At 61.9% G+C, this 21972-nt stretch overlaps 3 protein-coding genes and 1 pseudogene across 14 annotated transcripts; 2 read left to right on the forward strand and 2 right to left on the reverse strand.

Moving 5' to 3' along the window:
• The first annotated feature begins 75 nt into the window (after positions 1-75).
• TNFRSF6B (TNF receptor superfamily member 6b) lies at positions 76-1946 on the forward strand. Its single transcript, XM_039864841.1, has 3 exons — positions 76-811; positions 911-1114; positions 1534-1946. Exons 1-3 carry the CDS (start codon positions 394-396, stop codon positions 1821-1823), a joined length of 912 nt encoding a protein of 303 aa, XP_039720775.1. The 5' UTR covers positions 76-393; the 3' UTR covers positions 1824-1946.
• On the reverse strand, positions 1888-9281 carry ARFRP1 (ARF related protein 1). 8 transcript variants are annotated; one of them, XR_005653239.1, is made up of 9 exons: positions 8670-8959; positions 8410-8503; positions 8085-8172; positions 7872-7954; positions 5838-5934; positions 4745-4826; positions 4465-4535; positions 3806-3906; positions 3679-3738 (listed from the first exon to the last, which is right to left on the reverse strand). XR_005653239.1 is itself a non-coding variant. In XM_039864843.1 (8 exons), exons 2-8 carry the CDS (start codon positions 8500-8502, stop codon positions 3651-3653), a joined length of 606 nt encoding a protein of 201 aa, XP_039720777.1. In that variant the 5' UTR covers positions 8503-8508; positions 9149-9281; the 3' UTR covers positions 1888-3650. The 8 variants fall into 8 exon arrangements, 6 of the variants coding, with proteins under 6 accessions (XP_039720777.1, XP_039720776.1, XP_039720778.1 ...); XR_005653240.1 differs by lacking the exon at positions 3806-3906 and having other exon boundaries at positions 1888-3738; XM_039864843.1 differs by lacking the exons at positions 5838-5934; positions 8670-8959 and adding an exon at positions 9149-9281 and having other exon boundaries at positions 1888-3738; positions 8410-8508.
• ZGPAT (zinc finger CCCH-type and G-patch domain containing) lies at positions 8464-21860 on the forward strand. 5 transcript variants are annotated; one of them, XM_039864832.1, is made up of 7 exons: positions 8464-8611; positions 9830-10462; positions 19441-19574; positions 19817-19972; positions 20626-20745; positions 20838-21246; positions 21477-21860. In XM_039864832.1, the coding sequence occupies exons 2-7, from the start codon at positions 9867-9869 to the stop codon at positions 21613-21615; spliced, it is 1554 nt and encodes a 517-aa protein (XP_039720766.1). In that variant the 5' UTR covers positions 8464-8611; positions 9830-9866; the 3' UTR covers positions 21616-21860. The 5 variants fall into 5 exon arrangements, with proteins under 5 accessions (XP_039720766.1, XP_039720767.1, XP_039720768.1 ...); XM_039864833.1 differs by lacking the exon at positions 8464-8611 and adding an exon at positions 8833-8925; XM_039864834.1 differs by lacking the exon at positions 8464-8611 and adding an exon at positions 9270-9402.
• LOC120604014 (uncharacterized) lies at positions 15227-15345 on the reverse strand (annotated as a pseudogene).
• Positions 21861-21972: the final 112 nt, after the last annotated feature.

Below are 21972 nucleotides of genomic sequence, written 5' to 3' on the forward strand. Positions count from 1 at the left end.
GTGACACCAGAGGGAAAGGAGTCTGCCCCCCCACCCCCGGGCCACTTCAGCGCACCGCCTGGTCTGGTCACTGGGTCCTGAGTGCAGGCCCTCACAGGACTGTGCCCGGCACTGGGCATAGGCACCAGAGGGCTGACGCCAGGCTGGGTGGGGACTGTTGACGCTTCCCAAAACCGGCTCAGAGCATGGCCCCCTAAAGGTCGTCGGCCCCTCCCCTAGGGCGTGGCAGGGAGGCCCATATAGGAGGAGGCTGGGCTGGAGCCGAGCATGCGCGCTGGCGGTCGGTCGCAGGTAGGGCGGTCGGGGCAAGCGCCCAGGCGGGTGGTGCAAGGCTGCAGCGGGGTCCGGTGTCTCCGCTGAGTCTGGGGGACCGACCCCGCTCCAGGAAGGACCATGAGGGCGCCGGAGAGGCCGCCCCTGGCCCCGCCGTGGGCTCTGCCTGCCCTGCTCCTGGCTCTGGCTGTTCGCGGGACGGCAGCGGGCGCGCCCACCTTCCGGTGGCGGGACAGGGACACGCGGGAGTGGCTGGAGTGCAGCCAGTGCCCCCCGGGCACCTTTGTGCAGCGGCCCTGTGGCCGGGACAGCCCCACTGCGTGCAGCGCGTGCCCACAGCACCACTACACACAGTTCTGGAACTACCTGGAGCGCTGCCGCTACTGCAACGTCATCTGCGGGGAGCGCGAGGAGGAGGCGCAGCCCTGCACCGCCACCCACAACCGCGCCTGCCGCTGCCGCACCGGCCACTTTGCGCACGCAGGCTTCTGTCTAGAGCACGCGCCCTGCCCGCCTGGCACCGGCGTGGTCGCCCCTGGTGGGTGTCAGTCTCCCGGTGGGCGGCGCTGGGCTGGGACTCCAGCCGCTACTGAGGACACCCAACTCCCCTTGACCCCATCCTCTCCGTCGTCCCCAGGCACCCCCAGCCAGAACACGCAGTGCCAGCCGTGTCCCCTGGGCACCTTCTCAGCCAGCAGCTCCAGCTCAGAGCGGTGCCAGCCCCACCGCAACTGCACGGCTCTGGGCCTGGCCCTCAACGTGCCAGGCTCCTCCTCCCACGACGCCCTCTGCACCAGCTGCAGGGGCTTCCCGCTCAGCAGGCCGGAGCCGGGGGGCCCAGGTGAGATGGGACTGGAGGGCGACGGGATCAGCCTGAGTCCAAGCTTCAGCGGGTGTCTGGGTAGGGCCGCCGGAAGTGTTGTGGGGTCCGGGGGACCCCGGAGCCCCATCGGTAGCCCCGGGAGTGAGGCGGCGCTCATGAGTGCTCTGTGCTGAGAACTTACTACCTAGCCCGACACCCGGATATTGGGAAACTGAAACCTGAGAATTTAAACTTGCTTGAGGTCACAGCAGTGAAGTGGCAGATTGCCGGAGTGTCGCATCTCTCCCCTGGGGCTGGTGAAATCCGGGCAGGTCACTCCCAGGTGTTAGCACAGGGTGCTCTCCACTTCGTTGTGTGGCCAGCTGGGGCGAGGGTGGGGGGAAGGGGTGGCCCTGTGTCCGCTGAGCCCCAGCAGCCCTCGCCCTGACCCTTTGCAGAGACCGAGGAGTGTGAACGCGCCCTCATCAACTTCGTGGCTTTCCAGGACATCCCTTTCAGGAAGCTCCTGCGACTGCAGCAGGCCCTCGCAGGCCCAGGGACGTGGAGTCCGCCACTGCCGAGGGAGGGCCGCACCGCCTCACAGCTGAAGCTGTGGCAGCAGCTCACAGAGCTCCGGAAGGCACAGCCCGGGGCACTGGCAGCGGCGCTGCTGCGCGCCCTGCACTCAGCCAGGCTGCCCGGGCTGGAGCGCACTGTCCGAGAGTACTTCCTCCCAGCACCCCACTGAGCCTCCCCTATTTATGTCACTAACCAGCCTCGGCTGGACCAGAGGAGGCTACTGACTGGCTCCCTCGTGCCAACGAAGTTTATTTTTTATGAAGCCGGTTTATTACAAAACTGGTTGCAGACAGCTGCGTCCTGTTGGCTCAGAGACTGGAGGGAACGCGTCAAGGAAACACCTGGGCAGCACCGGGGCTTCCTGAGTCCTCAAGTTCTCCCCCAGGCACTGGGACAGAGCCTCAGTGGAAGGACCGTGGGTAGCCAGTGGGTGGCAGGTGTACCCCTTCCTGCTGTGGGGCACAGTGGGAGCCCCATGGAGCTCGCAGTGATCAGGACAGTGTGGAGGGTGGGTGAGGGCCAGCCAGGGAACAGCTCAATGTGGGGCGGTACCCAGGAGGGTCACACCAAGGCCAGCAGTTCCCCTGTGGAACAGGACCCAGCGGACTGACCAGTGCCCCTCCCCTGCCCTCCTTCTGCACTCCGCCCATCCCTCCCTCCGGCAGGGGACTTCCCAGGAGGGACTGGCTAAAGCCCTCCTGCTGGGCTTTCTGGGGAAACGAGGCTGCTCCAGTGCCAGGGGGGGAGGAGGAAGGGACACCCAGCCCCAGCCTGGCTGCCCTCCCCAAACACAGGCCCGGGAACCCCATCTGACCCCATGAGGGGCCCCAAGGGAGGGATAGAATCTGATAGCCCAGGACTCCCCATGAGTCACCCACCTGCAGCTGGGTCCCCGCCCCTCCCCTGACTCATCCTTTCCCAGCAGCCCCTCTTAGGCCCCCAGTAGGGAGGGAGGGCGGGCAGCCTGGAGGAGCCTGACCTGAGGACATGAAGCTACCAGGTCTGGCTATGGCCAGGCTGGTTCCATGAAAGCAGGTAGTGCTGGACAGGCCATGGCTCCAGCCTGGAGCCCCTTGTGCTGTGGTCACCACACAGCCAGAGCCCACAACCCAGCCTCGCCACGTGGAGGGACAAGGGACGGGAGCTGCTCGGACCACCTTTATTTTACTCGTATTACCTGTAGCCAGGCGGGCTGGGCGTGGCCAGCTCCCACATGAGCCACGTGGGGAGGATCTCAACTAGCCTCACAGTGAGGGCAGCTGCTAAGCACAGGCCTGGAAGGGGACCCCACCCACCTTCCCAACACCCCCATCCATGCCCAGGCCACCTGCCCCCAATGGTGCACCCGAGATGACAACCACGCTTGTCCCAGGTGGGTGACTGTTAAGCTTAGGTACAGGTCTGCCTGTTCCCAGCCCGAGCTCCCAGCCTTTCTCTCCTTACTGGGGATCAAAATGTGATGTTGGGCCCATGGGCCACAGGGAAGGGGGACATGGCCTCCCTGGCAGATCTCCTCCACCCCACCCTGAGACTGCATCAGAACCCAACTCCTGCTAGCCTTCGGGAGTGTGGGCCAAGTTTCCCGCATGGTGACCCCAGCGCCCAGCCACCTCCAGAATCAGGGTGGGTAGAGACTGAGGGCAGCCAGAGCCCCTCCTATCCGCGGCGAGCTGCGAGGTCTGGAAAACCCCGCTTCCAACCAAGACCCCTTGGGCCCCACCCCGGCTGGCGGGCAGGCCTGCTGCCAACGCTGAGGCTTTATTCCCAGGCCCCAAAGTGGGCTCTGGGCGGGTCCTGGCCTGGTGTGGCTGCAGGTCCCCGGCCCCTATTCCCTAGGCAGAAGCCTCTGGGTGCAGAAAGAACTCTTAGAAAATAAAGCAAACGAAAAGGCCCAAAGACAAAGCCAGTCCCATCCCCGGGACCGGGGGCTGAAGGTGGCAGAGCGCCCGCGGGCTCCGCAGGAGCTGTGGGCACGAGCTGCGGGCGCTGGCTGCGCCTACGTGATGTCCCTCTGCCGTGGCGGCCGGTGCACGTTCCGCACGACGCACTTCACCATCCACTCGATGCCCTCACGCACCCCTTGGCTGTGGAGACAGTGGGGTAAGGGAGGGCCGTAGGGCCCCCCAGCCGCAGGGTGAGGGCCCCACTCACCCGGTGAGGGCCGAGCAGGCCTGGGTCAGGCAGTCTCGCCTGCCAATCTTGGCGGTGCAGTCGCTGAATGCCGTCTTGATGTCGGGGATGGACAGGCAAGTCTGGGGGAGGCGAGGCTGTGAGCAGGCCCATCCCCCAAGGCTCTTTCCTGGCCCCAGGGTGGGAAGCAGTGGGGGCCGCCACGGCTTCTCTGCCCAGGAGCAGTCCCACGGGTGAGTGGCCTCAGAGAGTGAATGGCCCCCAGGACACCTACAGCCACGATACACACCCCAAACACAGGCCACCGTCCTGTGCAGTCCGTCCGTGGGGACAGTCACCAAGACTGGGCTTGGGGTCTGGCCAACTGGGGTCCTGGGAACAACATCTGTGCCCCTCCCCAGACTGCCCGCCAGGTCTTGGGGGTGGGGTTGGCAGGAGGCAGGTCAGGGTCAGTGCTGACGTTCCCCGAACCCCAGGGTCCTTCTTTTTTCTCCAGAGCTGCTACCTCGGTCTCAGCTAAGGCTCAGCTGAGACAAGGCACAGCTGCCCCCCAGTGGAGAGAAGGTGCCCTGCACTGCAGGCCTCTGGAGGGCACTGCACCCTATACAGCTCGGGGTGCCCCACAAAGGAAGCCCTTCCTGGAGCAGATACCCATCCCCCTGGCAACGGGGCAGGCTCACCTCGACATCCTGCTTGTTGGCCAGCACAAGGATGGGGACACCACCCAGAGCTTCACTTGTAACCATCTTCTCTGGAATGGGTGAACAGATGACAATAAATCCCCTTTGTCTGCCTGCCCCAGGCTCCCACATTCCAACCAACCTCCCCACAGGCTGGACACACTCCCCTGTGGCCAGAGCCCTTGTGACCTGGTGCGGGCCTGGCTCTGGACACATGGGACGTGCAGACTGAATCTGGACAGCCCCTCAGCACCCCCAGCCCTGGCCAAGCCGCACCCACCGAAGGCTCGCTTGGACTCCGACAGTCTCTCTTCGTCGGTGGAATCGATGACATAGATGACGCCATGGCACTCGGCATAGTACTGGGGGAAGGGCGCAAAAGGGGGCTGAGCCCTGGGCACTTGGCCACCCAGGGGCGATCCTCAGCTGCAAGACCCTCCTGGTACTTTCTGGGGATGGGGAGGCCAGGCGGAGTGCAGGTGCGCCCCAAACCCTTTAGGATGGGTGTGTTGACCTTGGAAAGGGTAGGCCCCGCCCCCGCCCTCTGCCAGGGTGTGAGCCTGCGGACCCCACACCGCCGCCTGATGGTGGCCCAAGGGGACGGATGGGGCCTTGGAGCTGGAGCCAGTCCAAGCTGCCTGGTGCAGACCGGATGAGGGAGAAGTGTCTCGGTAAGGCCTCGTGCCAAAGCCCACAGCAGCCACAGAAAGGCCACCGAGGGGCCAGGCTCATGCCACACTCGAAGCACCTCTGTCCCCTGGGCAGGACAGCAGAGCCAAAGACCGAGGCAGCAGCACCGAACTCAGCCCTGCGGCATGGGCCGGAGCCAGGAGGGCGTGAGCCGGGTTTGGTGACTGCAACAGCACCGTGGACCCTGCACAGCTTTCAGGGCCGAATCCTAGGTGTGGGGAGTCAGTGGGGCAAGTGGGACTGCGCCCCTGGGGAGAAACAGACGCACAAAGCAGGGGCTTTGGACAGATGGACCCACTGGGCCCAGGACACGAGGAACACAGCCAGCCTGGCAAGGCCCCTTCTGCAGCCAGCAGACCCACCAGAACAGTGCAAATGTCCATGCCCACAGGAGCAGGCAGAAGCTCTGCCACTTCACCCCAGCTCTCCTGCCTGTCACAAGCCAAGACCTGGCACAGCCAGATGTTCTGCTGATGGCGATCCAGTGGTCAGTGAACTGAAAGATGCTCTAGAGCATTCGTGGGTTGACCTCCACCCCCATCTAAAACAAACTTTGTATCTGCACTTGCTACGTAGAAGATGGCCCTGGGCTTTGTAGGCCATGAGTCTCGCAAACAGGGACTCCTCTGGCCTTCGTGCAGGGTCACACAAGGGGACTCCAAGCAGCAGGATAGCCAACTTACTGTTGATGGCTGGGGACTGGCAGGCCCTACAGTGGAGGTCTCCATGCAGAAAGGGACACTGTGGGTTTTGCAGCCCAGTGAGAATCATCATGCAGCCCTTGGGGTGGCAGAGAACTTTGCTCTCAGTGTGTGGCTGGGCCCTGGTGACGGCCCAGCCACGGCAGCAGTAACGGAGCAACACGTGTGGGGCTGCGCATGCGCAGGACCTGGGGCACACCAGGCTACACTGAGCCCACGGCATACACCATGTCCCAGACCCCAATGGCTGCGTCACATATGGCCACATGGGGGAAATCCTACAAAACCAGCGGAAAGAGAGCGGAGCCCAAGCGTGGCTTCTGGGGCAGGGGCACACGCTGACAGTCTCACAAGTGTGGCCTGGAGGAACAGAAGCCAGACGTCCTCCTGTGGCTGAATGCCAGGTGACCCCAGTTATATGGAAAGACATAACCTGAGTCTGGAACTGGGGAGCGGTCAGGAGCCCCACATCCATCCCTCACGGTGACCCACAGGGGACTCTGCCATCCATTCCCACAGCTCTGGGCTTGGCAGGGTTGGGGCTGTGGTCACCACCACAGCACCTACTCACCAGGGCACAGCAGGAGACCCGAGTCACAAATCCTGGCTACCTCCTGGGCATGCTAGAAGACAGCCCACCCTGGCAAGGGTAACTGACCCCGTGGGCAGCAGGAGGAGCACCCATCCCATCACGGGGCTAGGGAGACCCCGAGGAAGCCAGGATACACCAGAGGAGGGCTTGGCGATCAGGAGCTCACGCCACTGGCAGGAGTGGTGGCTGGGGGCAGCACAGGCAGCTGCAGGGCCAGCTTCCCCTCAGGAGATCCTGAGTCTTGGAGGAGCAGTTCCCAAAAGCAGAGGCACGGATACAGTCCCTTGGTGGGACTGGTCACCCACCAAGGCTTTGCTGCCAATGGCGGGCAGCATGTTGACGGACAGCCCCTTGTTGGCTCCTGCAGGACCCACAGAGAGTCACGGCTGCGCAGGGCAGCTCACTGTAACGGCCCGCCAGGTGGTGCGGCATCCTGGCCAGCCTGGCCGACGGGCGGCTGTGAGGAGCAATTCCCCAGTTCTCCCTACGGGCCCTGCCGTGGGATAGACACCTGTCCCACTGCCCGTGGGGTCTCCCCCTGCCCGCCCAGACCTGCGGCCATCCCAGGTGCTGATCCCCAACACGCATCCTGCACCCCGACCTCCACCTCAGCATCAGCTCTGAAACCCTGGCCCACGACAGGCTGTGCTGCTCTGCTTCGCTCCCCATTGGATGGGGGTTCAGACGAGGAGGCCCTGGCTTGGCTCTGCCTCACTAAGACTTTAAGATACGAAGCACTTCGGGGGGAACAGAACAGGGTGACTGGTGCCTGCTGCTGGGATCAAACCAGAATTCAGAGCCCTGACTCTCAGTTCTAAACACACAGGCAATCAGTGTGTGTCGGGAACAGGCCTGTAGCCCCGCATCACACTGTCCCAAACCCCGCACGCCAGTCCAGCGGGAGGGGCTGCCGAGGGAAGTGGCTGGGTCTGTCCTGTGCACTGCTGGGCCTAGCACCGGGCACAGGCTGAGGTGCAGACCACTCTGGCCTTTGCGGGGCGGGGGCGAGAGCACCACACGGGACCCTCAGAAATGGCCAAACTCGACGTCAAAGGAGGTCGCTGCTGTGGGCCTCTGAGGACATCATTCCCTGATGGGGAAGGACCAACACAGAGGACAAGCTAGAACGGAGGGTAGGGGCCAGGGGGACACATGGGCCTGGGGGCAAAGGTAGTACCAGGCAGGCGCCAAGCCTGCCCCACGGCTGGTTCCCGGCCAGCTTTATTCACTGGCAACAGAAAACCTCTAACCCAAAAGGACCACGTATGTTCTCAGTCTCAGAAAAGTGACTCGGAACTAAGATGGGGGTGAGGAGAAGCTGCTTCCAGCAAGGAAGGCTGAGTCGGAGGCCTCGCGAGAAAACGGAGGAAGAGACCGCGGGGCAGAAACGACGCCAGGGCAAGCGGCACGGGCGCCGGTCTCACCTTGTCCCACAGAGACTGCAGCTCTTCCTGCCCACCGAGGTCCCAGAACATGAGCCGAGCCTTCCCCACGTCCACCGTGCCGACTGCGGAGAGGCGGCGCTTGAGGCTGCGGCCTTGCGCCCGCACAGCGCCCCCAAGCGCTCCCGGACCACCGGGCCAGCTGCCTGCTGACTACACGCACCCCAAACCCACAGCACTCGGGGACCCCCTTACTGTTTAGACCCACGGTGGTGGTGATTTTGGAGAAACTCATGGCCTTGTAGTTCTTGTTAAAGCGGGTTTTCGACTGCTCCAGGAAGGTCTGAGGGAGAGACGGGCAAGAGACGGCTTAGGCTGGTTTCAAGTCTTTTCCCCAAATGTCCCCGCTTGGGCCTGTCCCTTAAAAACAAAGCAGAACAGAGCGTTTTGCTTTTAAAGCAGTTGCTGGCGACTGTTCCATGGCCTTAAATGGGGTATGCATACTTTCAGGGCAGTGACCAGGCATCTGAAGGGAGACAGCCCGAGGACCCGGGGGGCGAGGGCAGGGGCAGCCGCCTACCGTCTTTCCGGCATTGTCCAGGCCCAGAATCAGCACGCAGTACTCGTCCTTCCGGAACATGTACTTATACAGCCCGGACAGCAGCGTGTACATCCTGCCCTGGGCGGGAAAGCTGGGTCCCCGCAGATCTGATCAGCCCCGCACCCGCCCGGCCTCCCCATGGCGGTAACTGTCACTCCCGTGTGTCTCACCAAGTCCGTCGGTAAGTCCCGCCCACTCTGTCTCCCACAAGTCCTCTCCCCCACACCCCCACCGGCCACCTCCCGCCGCGAGCACTCTGCGCCCAGACTGCAGATCGGGCCTTGTCCGCCCCCGGCCTCATCACCGACTCCCAGGCCGCTGCACTCCGACTCGGCCCTCCCTCGGGCGCGACCTGGGCCACCGAGCCTTCTCCCACGTTCGGTCGCGCCCCTCGGGGGCGGGGGGCGGCGCGCGGCCGGGCACACCGCAGGCGCCCGGTAAACCCTCAGGACCCCTGCAAGCGTTAAGCGGGGACATCCGCTTTCCGGAGAAGGGGTGCGTGTGGGGGCGCGTCGACGGCAGGCGGGGAGTGGCCGTGCAGCTGGCGGGCGGCGCGGACAGGCGGCGGCAGGAGGCCCCGGGCCCGACGCCCCGCCCTGACGCCGAGTTCCGGGGCTCTGGGCCCCGCCGCCGGGAGCTGCTCCAGGCCGGCCGCCGCGCCCTCGGGCCCGGCACCCACTCCGCCCGCCCGGGAGGCGGCGACCCTGCCCCTGCCTACCTGCGCCAGCCGGGGCTGCGGAGCCGCCGCGCGCCTGACCCCGCTGACCCCGCGCGGTGCCCGATGGGACACGGCCGGCCGCCCCGGGAAGACCGGAGCCGTCCCGGTGGCCCCCGCGGCAGGCACTTCCGGCGGCCGCGGCGCTTGGGAGGAAGTGCGGGTCGGCGGCGAGGGCGGAAGCCGGGCGCCGGGCCGCTCTAGCCGACGAGGGCGGCGGACTCTCTATGACTCGGCTTGGAGACTGCGCGGAGGAGGTTCCCGGCCAGGGGCGCGGGGCGCGGTCTGGGCGACGGGGCCCGGCCCCGAGGTGACAGGTCCAGCCGAGGCCGAGGGCCGGGAGGCTACGGGGGGGAGCAGCGTCCTGAGCGGAGCCGGGGGCGGGGGCGCGGGTCCGAGACGCGGAGAATCCGACGAAGCCCGGCGGCGACACCCAAGGGTGGCTGGGAAGGCAGCCGAGGCCCTGGGGCCGGCGGTCAAGGTCCGGTTCCGGCCTGTGGGCTCGGAGCTGCTAACCTCTCCCAGCCGAAGCGGGACAGAGACGCGCGCACGGTTCCGCAGGCGTCGTGAGGGTGCCGTGAGGGCCCTGAGTGCAGCCGTCGCACAGGGCTGAGGTCGCCTCACCGTGGGGCCCGGGAGTTGGGGTGGCCGAGCCCGACGCTCACCGGCTTCTCTTGCTTGCAGCTCCGCTCCCAGGCCTCGGCTCTGACGACCCTGCAGAATGGACGAGGACAGCCTGCAGGCCGCCCTCCACACCTATGACGCGCAGCTGCAGCAGGTGGAGCTGGCCCTGGGCGCCGGCCTGGATCCCTCCGAGCTGGCGGACCTGCGCCAGCTGCAGGGGGACCTGAAGGAGCTGATCGAGCTCACGGAGGCCAGCCTGGTGTCTGTCCGAAAGAGCAAGCTGCTGGCTGCACTGGATGGAGCGCAGCCAGCTCAGGACGGCACTGAGTACCTGGCTCTCCAGAAGGCCGGTGAGGTGCCACTAGCCTCCAGGGCAGAATTGGAAACTGTCCCCGACAGAGGCGCAGAGCCAGAGCCCACCAAGCCTGGGCAGGTGGAAGACGAAGGACAGGACGCGGAGGACGAAAGGGGGGACTCGGAGGACGAGGGAGAGCTGAGTGGGCAGAAGGTGAACGCCCCCTACTACAGCCCGTGGGGCACCCTGGAGTATCACAACGCCATGGTCGTGGGCACGGAGGAGGCCGCCGATGGCTCGGCCGGCGTCCGCGTGCTCTACCTGTACCCCACCCACGCATCCCTGAAGCCCTGCCCGTTCTTCCTGGAGGGGAGGTGCCGGTTCAAGGAGAACTGCAGGTAAAGCCCTCCTGGGCCCTCTGTGCCGGGCGCCCGTCTCTGCCCAGCAGAGTGCTCGGGCAGGGAGCCTGGGTGCTGGTGGGTTCTTACAGCGAGGCCCTTGCGTTTGGATTTTCTTGGTAAATCAAGAAGCAGCAAAGACTGATGTTGGTAAAAACAGAGTCTCCACCCCCATCACCAGTTACATTCTTCAGAGTTAAACCTCTGAGTCACATTCACAAACTTCGAGAGGCTGGTTCGCTGACCCCCGCTGACCCCCGCTGCCTCCGCGGTCTCACGCAGTCCCGTCACCAGCCTTTCTTCATCTGTCCCCTGTCCCCCTTCCTCCCCCCACGACTTTAAAGCAAATTCTAGAAATTGGTTTTCTGTTTTACCTATAAATACTTTGGGATGCAACTCTAACCTGATACCGACGTTGTAAGGTGATCTGCGTATCATCACACCTGACAAAGTTGCCGACAGCACTTCGCGCAACGTTCAGATTTCCGTAGTTGTGATTTCTTCTTTTCTTTAAGTGCATAACTTTAATTTTGCTCCTTTTTATTTTGGGAGGAATACTTAATGAAATTTCTAGTAGATAATTTACTTTTTTATTTAATGGTCCAGAGTAGCTCTCTAGTTCTTTGGTCATCTTATTTCTTAATAGACTCTTGCTGGGTCCAGAGTCTTATTTGGCACATTTCTCCCCCTCCTCCTCCTCTCTGTCCTTCCCTCCTTGCATTAAGGTATACCAGACGTGCAGAAAAGTGTGCCCGTCAGACTGTACTCGAGTTTTCAGAGCGGACACACCGTGTCGCCAGCACAGACCAGGGACAGGGACTAAGCCCCTTCATCCCATCTCCACGTCTGTGTGCAGTGTGCCACATGAGGACAGGAGTGCCCACGTCCCCGTGTGCTTCCTCTGTGCCAGGCACTGCTCCGAGAATCTCTTTCACACGTTAGCGGCGCGGCAGCCCCGTGGGTGGACCCTGTGACTGCGGGGAGGGGTGGCGTGGAGTGGCACCGAGCCTCCCTGCTGACACCCTCACTGCCACCGTGCTGTCAGACGCGGCTTCTGTGTCGCCTACCCCGCAGACACCCACCTGGCCACCTCCCGGGGCTGACATGTGATCTTCCTACCTTTGTTGTGGGTTCTTTAAAATACCCTGGGTGATGTGGGAGAACCCTCTGACCCCCTCTCTGTCACAGCCTCCGCCGTCCCCCAGGGGCTGTCACTGTCACAGCTTTGGTGCGTGTCTCCAGAACGTTGGTTCTTTACGGACAGGTGCGTCTATGAATAGTAGGTACGCGCGCTTGCGTTTTTTTAAGCGGTGTCCTACAGTGTGGTTCACGTCACAACTTGCTTTTGTCACTAAACGTGTCTGCAAGAGACGTCCACGTCGATCCTTACGGAACTGCCTCACGCATTCGAACCGCTGCTGTTGTCCCTCTCGTGAGTGTGCCACGTTTTCCTCATTCTGCCCCCTTGTGATGTTTCCAGCTTCTGTCTGTCACAGAGCACGTTCTGTGAGCACCCCCGTCCGTGTCCCCGTCCGTGCCTGGTGAGTAACCAGCATGCAGACGGCACACGTCTCTCCGTGCGACAAGGCCCCAGTCCCCACGCTTCTCCCCACAGTAACACCGGCCTGCACATCGTGCCCGCAGGAAGCCGGGGAGTGGCATCTTCATTGACTGTGACTTAGCTCGGTGACCAGCAGGACCGAGTGCCCTTCACACACTGTTAAAACATCACCTCTGTGCTCCTGGCCGCTGGCCAGGCGTGGGGAGTGTGGAGTGCGTCAGGGTGCGCAGGGAGCTCGGAGCCGGGCCTGGAGGCAGTGACACGGACTGTCTGTTGACGTCGCTACCGTGAAACAGCTTCACACCCTCGTGCTCACCAGTCAGATCAAAACTGCAAACTCGCCAGCCGCCCTGGGAGCCCCTCCCTCCGCGCGCCTCGCCCCCGTCCTCTCCGTCTAAGGCAGCCGGCCTCCCGACCTCGGTGGTGCTCGCCTCCTTGCGTTCTGAGGCTCGTCCCTGAGGTGCAGCTGGCGTGACTCTGCTTTAATGCTGCTTTCTGAGCGTCGCCGCGCACACCCGCCTCCCTGCCTTTCCCGGCCTCCTGGCCACTGCCGCACGGCCGGACGCGTCACGCCGTCACCACGCACCCCTGGTGCAGTCTGGCACGGGCGTCCATTTCCTGCAAGCTGGCAGCTGGGCCCAGGGACTTGTTCGCACGCGTGGCCAGGCCAGGCGCTTGCCGTCCTTTGCTCGTGGGCACGCGACGACCAGGTTTCCTCCTGTGGCGTCGGTAGCCATCGTGCTCGATGCGAGATCTGTGACTCAGTGCGCGTGCTCAGTAGGGCTCTCTGTGCCATCGGCTCACTGTGTGTGTGAGCCGGGTGCTATGAGGAGACACTTCCCGGCGACGCCGCCGCTGCAGAGGGCAGGGCACGGGCAGGGGTCTCCTGTCCTGCTTCCTTACTTTCTGAGATAACGAATTGGTTCTTTTTCGTCCTGAGAAGATGATGGACTTTTTTAAAAAAAATTTGACGTCCTTAAGGACCCGTGGATTTAATATGTTTGATGAATTTCAACCCATTGTGATTCTGATCTTTGTTGAAGCTCGAAGTGTCCCCACTATGGCAAGTGGGAGCTTCTTCAGGTGGGCTCCTCCGTCCTGGTCCCAGGCGTTGATGGGAGTCACAATGTCACCTCACCGTGCTTTTCCTGCCCCTGACCTGGGGTCAGCCGTGCCTCTCAAAGCCCACGGTGGGGGCGCCCCACTGGCAGGGTTTGTCATGGGTTATTTAGGACTTTTATTTATATGCCTACGAATACAGAAATGACGTCATTGGTAAACACAGTTTACTTCTTCCTTTCCAAACCCGATGGCTCTCCCTTCTTCCCTTGCCTGAGCGCCTGGGCCGTGTCCCCAGCACAACGTGGGAGGGAGAGGGAACAGTCCGCCCGTCTCGCCGCCGATCCCCGGCCGTTCAGGCCCCGCCGTTGCCCGTGACACCGGCTGAGGTTCCCGTCCACGCCCTTGTCGGGGTGAGGAAGGGCACTTCCGTTCCTGACGCACCGAACATTTCTGTCCTCGGCTGACATGCGCACGCTGGCGCCCCGCATCGTGTTGGGGCGCTGTGTTGCGCTGAACGATTTTCACCCTTGTGTTCCTGGGAGAAGCCACTCTTGGTCGTGGCGTGTAGCCTGGAAAATGCGGCCGGACGCGCCCGCTCTTTTTTTTGTCGAGGACGTTGGCGTCTCTCCTGTCCCACCAAAGGCCGCTGGTCGGCCGTCTCCTGTTCCTGTGATGTGCCGTCCGGCTTTGGTTCCAGGGCAGTACCGGTCTCATACAGTGAGCGGGGACGTGTTCTCTAATTTGCGGGGAGGGTTCGGGAAGGACTGGTGTTAATTCTCCTTTCGACGTTTCATGGATTTCACCAGTGACACTATCTGAGCTGGGACCTTTTGTTGTTGGGAAGTTTTTTGATTAATGGCTCAGTTTCTTTGTCATAGGTCTATAGGTCTAGCCAGATTTCCCGTTTCTCCTTGAGCCAGTTTTGGTAGTCCGGGTGTTTTTAGCTTTCCCTGTTCATCCGGGTTCTCTGGTGGTCGGCGCACAGAGGCTTCGCTGCCCTCTTCGGTCCTGTCTCCGGCAGTGCCAGTCACCATGTCCCCACGGTCCCGGCAGGCGTCACTGCAGTGCTGTCTGTCCTCGATCGGTTTTGTTCTTCTCTGTGGGCGCGGGGGGTGTCGACCCCATGTGGTCTTTCTTGTTTCATGTGCTTGCTCTCTGACCGCTGGCGCCCCCTTCTTCGAGCGGCTTTGGGTTTACTTCGCTCTTTTTCTAACTCTTCAGGGTGCACGGCCAGGTTCTGACTCGAGATTCTCCCTCTTCTCCGCTGCAGGCATCGGTAGCCCTCGATTCCCCGGTGACCCCGCTTTCCTGCAGCCCACGAGTCGGGGTGCTGCGCGCCCATTCCCCCCAGCTCCAAGCGTTGTCTGGCTCCTCCCTCACCCAGCGGTGACGTGTGTCCCCGAGTTCCGGCCTGTTTGTCGCCTCTCCACATTTCCTTCTGTCGCCGATTCCCGTTTTCCTCCCACCGCGGTGGGGGTGATTTCGGTGTTTTAAACTTTACCGAGATGCGTTTTGAGGCCCAGCACGGGCCGCGCCCCGCAGAGCACCCCACGTGAGCTCGGGGAGGACGTGGCGCCCGCTGTCATCGGAGAGCTGCTCCGCAGACGCCTGCAGGGCCAGCGGGTCTGTGGTGTTCGGGTCCTTGTCCCTCAGGATCTTTGCTGCTTTCTCCGTCCGCCGTGGAAAGTGGGGTACTGATATCTCCGCCTGTTACTGTGAAAATGCCTATTTCACCCTCCCATTCTGTCCATTTTCATTGCGTGTATTTTGGGGCTCTGCGTTGGTGTGCACGTGTTTACAGTTCCTACACATTCTCTTTGGATGGACCCTTTCATCAGGATGTGACAGCCTCCTTTGTCGCTCAAATCTCTTGTCTTTTTCAAATTGACTTAAACTCTATTTTGTGTAACATTATTGTAGTCATCTCTCTTTAGGTTACTGTTTGTACGGATTACCCTTTTCCATCCTTCTCGTTCGATCTATCGTTTTTGGATCCAAAATGGGTCTCTTACAGATGGCATATAGTTGGATAGTTTCTTTTTTTCTTTTCTTTCTTTTTTTTTCAAGGCGAGGCAACCCTTGGTTGACCTCACATATTGCAAGGAACTCGTCAGCCTACGATCCCTTATTTTTATTTTTTACGCCTACAGCACCTGGTCTTCCTAGATGGTCTCCCATCCAAGGACTAACCAGGCCCGACCCCGCTTAGCTTCCGAGATCAGACGGGCTCGGGCTCGTACAGGGTGACATGGCTGTAGACAGTTGGATGATTTTTTAACCCATTTCTCCAAGTTCTGCCATTTAATTGGGGAGTTTAACCCATTTACGTTCAAAGTAATCACTGGTAAGGAAGGACTCGCCTCTGCCACTTTGCTATTTGCTTTCTGTACGTCTTAGCTCTGTTTCGTGCCTCGACGCCTCCATCGCTGCCGCCTTTAGTGTCTGTTTCTGCCAGCGTATCATTTTGATTCCCTCTCTTTTCCTCTTCTGCTGATTTTGTGTTATTTCCTTCACAGTTACCCTGTGCATTGTGATCCGCGTCTTACACACGTGACGATCTGATTGAAAGCGATTGCGGTTTAGCGGCAACAGCATCGCAGCAGCCCCCCTCACGCACTTACTGTTCCAGCTCCCATCTTTATACGTCCTGTGCCCAGATGTAGAGATTTACGACGATCGCCTTACACCGCCCCGAGGGACTCCCCTCGGCGTGTCACGTAGGGCAGGGCCACTGACGACGAACTCCTTCAGCTTTCGTTCGTGCGGGAATGTCCTGCGTTCTCTTCTCGAGGGTACTTTTGCCAGAAACAATTCTCGTTTGACAGCATTTCCCGTCCAGGGCTTTAAGCACGGCCGCCCGCTGCCTCCTGGCTCCACGGCTTCCGGCGAGAGGTCGACCGTTAGTCTCACGCAGGCTCCTTGTCCACGAAGAGCCGCTTCTCTGCTGCTTCCCAGGTCCTCCCTCTCTCCGGGCCCCAGCAGTTGGACCGTAAAGTTTCCCGGTGTGGGTCTCTGAGCGTATACTGCTTGGCTGCACAGATTCGTGTCTTTCATCAAGTTTGGAAAGTTTTCAGCCATTATTCAGTTCTGCAAACATTTTTTCTGCCTCTCTTCTTCTTTGGGAATTCCATTATGCATATTATGATACACTGTGTTTTTTTGCCGTTTGGTTACGTTTTACAATTTTCTTTTCTCGCTAGCCAGACGAGATGTACTCACTGAAAGGAACTGGTGTACAGAGCCTTTGGTGATGTGGCGACTACTGGGGGACTGTCAGGTCCCAGTCTGATCGTAATCCCAGGCCTCGGGACGGTGGACTTCACGCGGGCATCTCGGCCATCCACACGCGTGTGCACATGCACACACACTTAGGCAGGGCAGGACGGCTGGATCGGGTGTCTTCCTAACCCCCGGGGCAGCTGGGCTCTGACAAAGCCAGCAGTCGGGCCCCAGTTTCCAGGGAAGACACAGGGGGATTTTCCTCCAGTTTTTTCTGTGAGAACCTGGTAGGGCTCCTGGAGTAAAACTCACAATAGTGTGGGAGCCCCCTGAGGACAGGCCCCCTGGCGGTTTTAACTCTCAGGCTTGGCTATGCCTGGCTCCCAGCAGTCGGCAGTCACAGAGCCCCCTTCTGGGACTGGGTCCTGCCCTGGGGAGGATTCGCTGTCACCTGTTGGAGTCTCCAAATTTGGGGCAGCAGTTTGCTCTATGACCTCACCACTCTTATGGACCTAAGAAGAGTTGCCGATTTTTCAGTTTGTTCCACTTTTTACTTTTTGTTAGGACAGAGGGGCGACATGCCGGAGCAGAAGCAGAAGCATCCCGTCGAACAAAGCTTTTATTTCGGTTACTGACTTTCCAGGCCGGGGACTAATTCCCACTTCTCTTCTCGAATCGTTGTCATTCATTCTTCGGACACACTTGGACCCTGTGCTTTGAAGTCTTTGTTAGAGTCGCCATCTAGGCCACTCAGTCAGAGTCTGTCACCTGTTTTTTTTCCCCTAAATATGTGCCAGACTTTTCTATTCGCACATCTCGTAAGTTTTAATTAAAAACTAGAAATTTCAGGTGACGTATTGTAGCACGTCTGGGTTCGGAATTGTTTTCCTGTATTTTGTTTTATTTTAGTTTGTTTTCTTGACCTAGGTTACAAAGTCTGTCTCCCCACCAGTGTACAGTCTCCGATATCTCGACTCAGATCTTTAAGTTTAATTTTAACTTTTAGCACGGCTTCGTGAGAGTCACTCTGAGTCTGTGTAGCTTAGTGGCTGGCCAGCGATTTAAGCCAAGGCTCTCTCAAGCACTTCTTTCCTCGAAGGTCCCCCCAGCCAGTTGATGTAAGGAGCCGGGGGCCACCTGAGTGCAGCCAGCCCCCGGTCACTCTGCTCCACGGGCCCCGGCAGCTCTCGGCGCTCCTGATGCAGGCACGTACTTTCCAAGGGAGCCAGGATTTGTGGAGTGGGGCCCTTCGGTGGCCCTTTCATTCCAGGGTCTCCCTGTTCAGTACCCGCTGGCCCAGTGCACACCCCGGGGGGCTCACAACCCCCAGCTGTCAGAGCTGTCACTTTTCTCTGTTGTGATGAGCTTCACCACTTTTAGGCACAAGGCCCTGACTCCCACTCCCTGCCCCTCCTGCTTTCGTGGGCGAGCTCATGGTTGGTGGCCCGAGCAGCCTCCCCATCCCACCCCATTCTGTCCCAAAGCTGGGCAGTTTTTCAAGAATTGTCACTTCTCGGAGTGTGGTCTGCTCTGGTTGATTCCCCGGGATCTGAGGCTGTGAGTTTTGACAGTTTTGCCCAGCTGTAGCCTTGTCTTTCTGTGGAGAAGATTCGATGACTGTACTTGCCATGGCTGGAACTCGGAGCCTTGTCGTTCTAAATGCTCGGTTTCAGGTTCAAGTTTTCACTTCATCCGGTATGTATTTCCGTGACCGTTGTGAGGCAGGTGATCGAATTGGGCTTTTTTAATAGGAAAAAGTGTTTTCATTTTCCCAATGAAGCACGTCGCGCACTGTCTCCCGACTCATTCGTGGCACTTCCTGTCACGTGTGACGTTGCCGTGCGGCGTTCCCCCCGTCCACGGGCCAGCTTGCGTGTCTCCTGGTTCAAACTCACTCTGGGGATTCGCCGTTCACCGCTCCCCGTGGCTGGAAACGTCGGTCGCCTCCAAGTCTAGCTTCCGGTTAGCGTCCCTGCGGCTGACTCTTTGGTCACCTTGGTTACTGCATCTTCGGAGCCACTCTTTCGAAGTGCTCGCTGGGTCTAACGCGCTTTAATCAGGCGTCGAGCGAGTTAAGGGCTGCACCGGACTGGAGGGTTTCCGGTGTCGCCAAGGTCCCCGCGAGAGGTTTCATGGCTGTGCGTGCGTGCGGGGGCCTATGCGTCCGTGCGGGGGCCTGTGCGTGCGTGCGGGGGCCTGTGTGGGCGAGTCGCCCCGGGCTTGGTCCTCCCTTTCGAGGGCGTGGTTTTGCTCCTGCATCGAGCGGGCCTTTTCACCCACGTCCTCCACTGCGGCGCGTTTGGGGCCCAGACACGCAGCTGCTGGTGCCACTTGGTCATTGGCAGCACCCTGTGTGCCTGAGGACGGCCAGGGGTGAGAGGGAGCTGCCCAGCGTCCTGCTGGAGGAGGTCCCTGAGGCCACCTGTCCCCCGTGGGAGTGCGGACTGTAGGTCGGTCCCCGGTCGCTGCCATCGGGCCAGACCGCTTTCCTCCTTGAAACGCTGGCCCAGCGGGAGACGTGCGTTCAGTCTCCTCGGGCGCAGTCCTGTGTCGGACCCCACACTCCCCGCCCCGCTCAGTCTGTTTCAGTTTTCATTTCCCTGGTTCACGGGCCTAGAAGTCAAGGCACCACTGGTACAGCTGGGGCCCCGGGTTGGTCTGGGGGCTCAGACCCGTGGGCACACGACACACCCACTCTGAAGACTCGCTGCCGCTGGGGCCTCACGCCGGGGGCAGAGGCGGTGGGGAAGCGTCAGCACAGGCTCCTGCCAGCACTTCGTCCCTCTCCCAGAAAGCCGGGCAGAAGCACGAGGCATCTTGTCCTCGGAGTGGCCATGTCCTTCCCAGGTGCAAGAGCGTGTGCAAGCGTGTGCGGCCGCGTATACACGGGTGCACACGGGTGCGCGCACGTTTGTGCGCGTGGTTGTGCACATGTGTATGGACACGTGCACGTGTGTGTGTGTGTACTGGTATGTGCATATCTGCACACGTGTAGTGTGTGCGTGTGTGCACGTCTGTGTGTCTGTCTCCCGAGCACCCCTCCCTGCAGAGTGATGCCCAGGCAGGCGGACCTGGTTGTCCTGGGCTCGCTCGCCCTGGCGGACCGGGTCTGAGCCCCGCCCTGCCCGCTCCACAGGTTCTCCCACGGGCAGGTGGTCCCTGTGGCCGAGCTGCGTCCCTTCCAGGAGCCAGACCTCAGCTCCCTGCAGGCCGGCTCTGCGTGTCTGGCCAAGCAGCAGGATGGTCTCTGGTACCCGGCACGGGTCACGGGTGAGGTGGCCCACAAGCTCCCTGAACGGGCCCCTGCTTTAAGCCCTGCCCACCCCTCACGACGCGTGTCCCCCCACTCCTTCGCATCACCCCTACACCCACTCCTTACGTTGGGCGTGTGGCCCCTGCTCTGTGCCCCAGGGGGCGAGGCTGCCCTTGGCCCCACCTTGCCCTTAACTGTCGGTGCAGTGCCCATCACCTGCTGAGGCCACTGACTTGGCCTGTCCTTGTCCCCGCCCCAGATGTGGACAGCGGCTACTACACCATCAGGTTCGACTCGCCGCCGCTGCGGGAGGCCGTGGTGGAGGGGGGTGCCATCCTGCCCCCACTGCGTGCGGAGTCCGCGGCCTCCTCGGGCTCCGACAGCAGCGATGTGGACGACCCCAGCTACGCCAAAGGTATGGCAGTGGCTCAGGGTCCCAGAAGCCAGGAGTGTGGGGACAAGGGACAGCCTGGACAGCAGTCGCCCTGGGAGGCTCCCGGCTGGCACACCTCAGCCACGAGAGGCGGGCCCAGAGACCCACAGACACCGAGGGGTGTGTGTGCAGCCATCCCAGCCCCATAGGGTGCACCCCGAGGCTGGGCCATGAGGAGGGGCTGCTGATGCAGGCGGTGCCAACAGGTGGATGTGCAGGAAGCAGCTGCTTCTCAGCACCTTCCACGTAGGGCCTGGTGCCTGGCGGACGGAGCAGCTGTGTGCAGACACCAGAGCCGGAGCTTCGGGAAGGGGGGCTCGGTTAAGATGACACCAGGGGGCACCCTGTGGAATGTTCCATGAGGTGGTGGCTTCTGAAGCCCCAGGTCGGTGGTGATGGAGGGGAGGGGTCAGGGGCATTCCTGGGGCAATGGTGGGCTGGAGCCCACGGTGCCAGACCCTACCATCAGCTCTGCCTGCTGTCACACACCACCATAAGCCTGGGCTACGGCCTGCTGGGGTGCAGGGGACCGTGGCCCTGGCCCGGAGCTAAGTAAGCTCTTGGGCTCACACTGGCCAGAGCCCAGGGCTCTCTGAGTCCAGCTGGGCCAAGCCACTGCCCTCTGCTCCCTGCAGTGCTAGAGCCCGGTGCTGCTGATCCCGGGGCCTGCAGCTCCGCCTTCGCGGGCTGGGAGGTGCACACACGGGGCATAGGCTCCAAGCTGCTCGCCAAGATGGGCTACGAGTTCGGCAAGGGTGAGTGTGCTGCCCTGGGGGCGGGGGCGGGGGGCTGCCCCGGCTCCACCCGGGGGCCCGGCAGCTGCAGTGCCCGCCTGCTGTGCCCGCAGGTCTGGGCCGCCACGCAGAGGGCCGGGTGGAACCCATCCACGCAGTGGTGCTTCCTCGGGGCAGGTCTCTGGACCAGTGCGCCAAGGTCCTGCAGCAGACAGCCAAGGGCCGCAAGGCTGGCACCAGCAGGCCCCCAAAGTGCCGGGGCCGAGGGGGCAGCCCTAGGGGCCGCCCACCCCCTCGGAGCGTGTTCGACTTTCTGAACGAGAAGCTGCAAGGCGAGGCTCCCAGGGCCCCAGAGGCAGGGGTGGCCCCCGCCGGGAGGTGCAGCGGCAAGGAGCTGTACCACGCCAGCAGGAGCACCAAGCGGGCCCTGAGCCTGCGGCTCTTCCAGACTGAGGAGAAGATCGAGCAGGCCCAGCGGGACATCCGAGGCATCCAGGAGGCCCTCGCCCGCAACGCCGGCCGGTGAGTGTGGGGCTGAGCTCAGGAAAAGGGCGGGCCCCAGGGACCTCGCCTCTGGCCCTGCTTCGGGCGCCTAGTCCACAGTCCTGCGCAGGAGCCCACCTGGACCTCAGGGTGCCAGGCTGTCTCAGGGGGGTCTGCATGACTGGAGCATGATGGGCAGTGACCACAACAGCCTGGGGGCTTTGTGGCAGTGGCCCGGGAGCCCTCTCTGAGTGGCGGCGTCTCTGTAGGCACAGCGTGACAGTGGCCCAGCTGCAGGAGAAGCTGGCAGGAGCCCAGCGGCAGCTGGGGCAGCTCCGGGCCCAGGAGGCGGGACTGCGGAGGGAGCAGAGGGAGGCAGACACCCACAAGAAGATGACAGAGTTCTAGAGTCACACACGCACCACGGAAGAGCCAGTGTCACCCAACTACCAGAAGCCACCAGGGGAGGGGCTGGCCCACTCCCAGGCCAGACTTCGTGGTCAGCCTTCTCACCAGCCGGGGGGCATGTGGACACCGCTCAGTGGAGATGGGCTGCAGGGTCACTTGGTGCCCATGTGCCCGCTGAGCCTGCCCGCCTGCGTCCCGGGAGTCTGCTTAGCAAGGACGGACATTAAAATGATTGTGCTGAGGTGTTTTCTAGTGGAGGCTCAGCTGGCTGTGGGGTCTCTCTGGAGAAGGGGGTCTCTGTGTGGAGTTGAGGGCTGGGCTGGAGGGGTCCCGAGTCAGGCCACTGCCCTGTCCAGA

The sequence above is a fragment of the Pteropus medius genome, unplaced genomic scaffold (assembly GCF_902729225.1).
Source record: "Pteropus medius unplaced genomic scaffold, Ma_sr-lr_union100, whole genome shotgun sequence".
Classification (NCBI taxonomy): Eukaryota; Metazoa; Chordata; class Mammalia; order Chiroptera; family Pteropodidae; genus Pteropus; species Pteropus medius.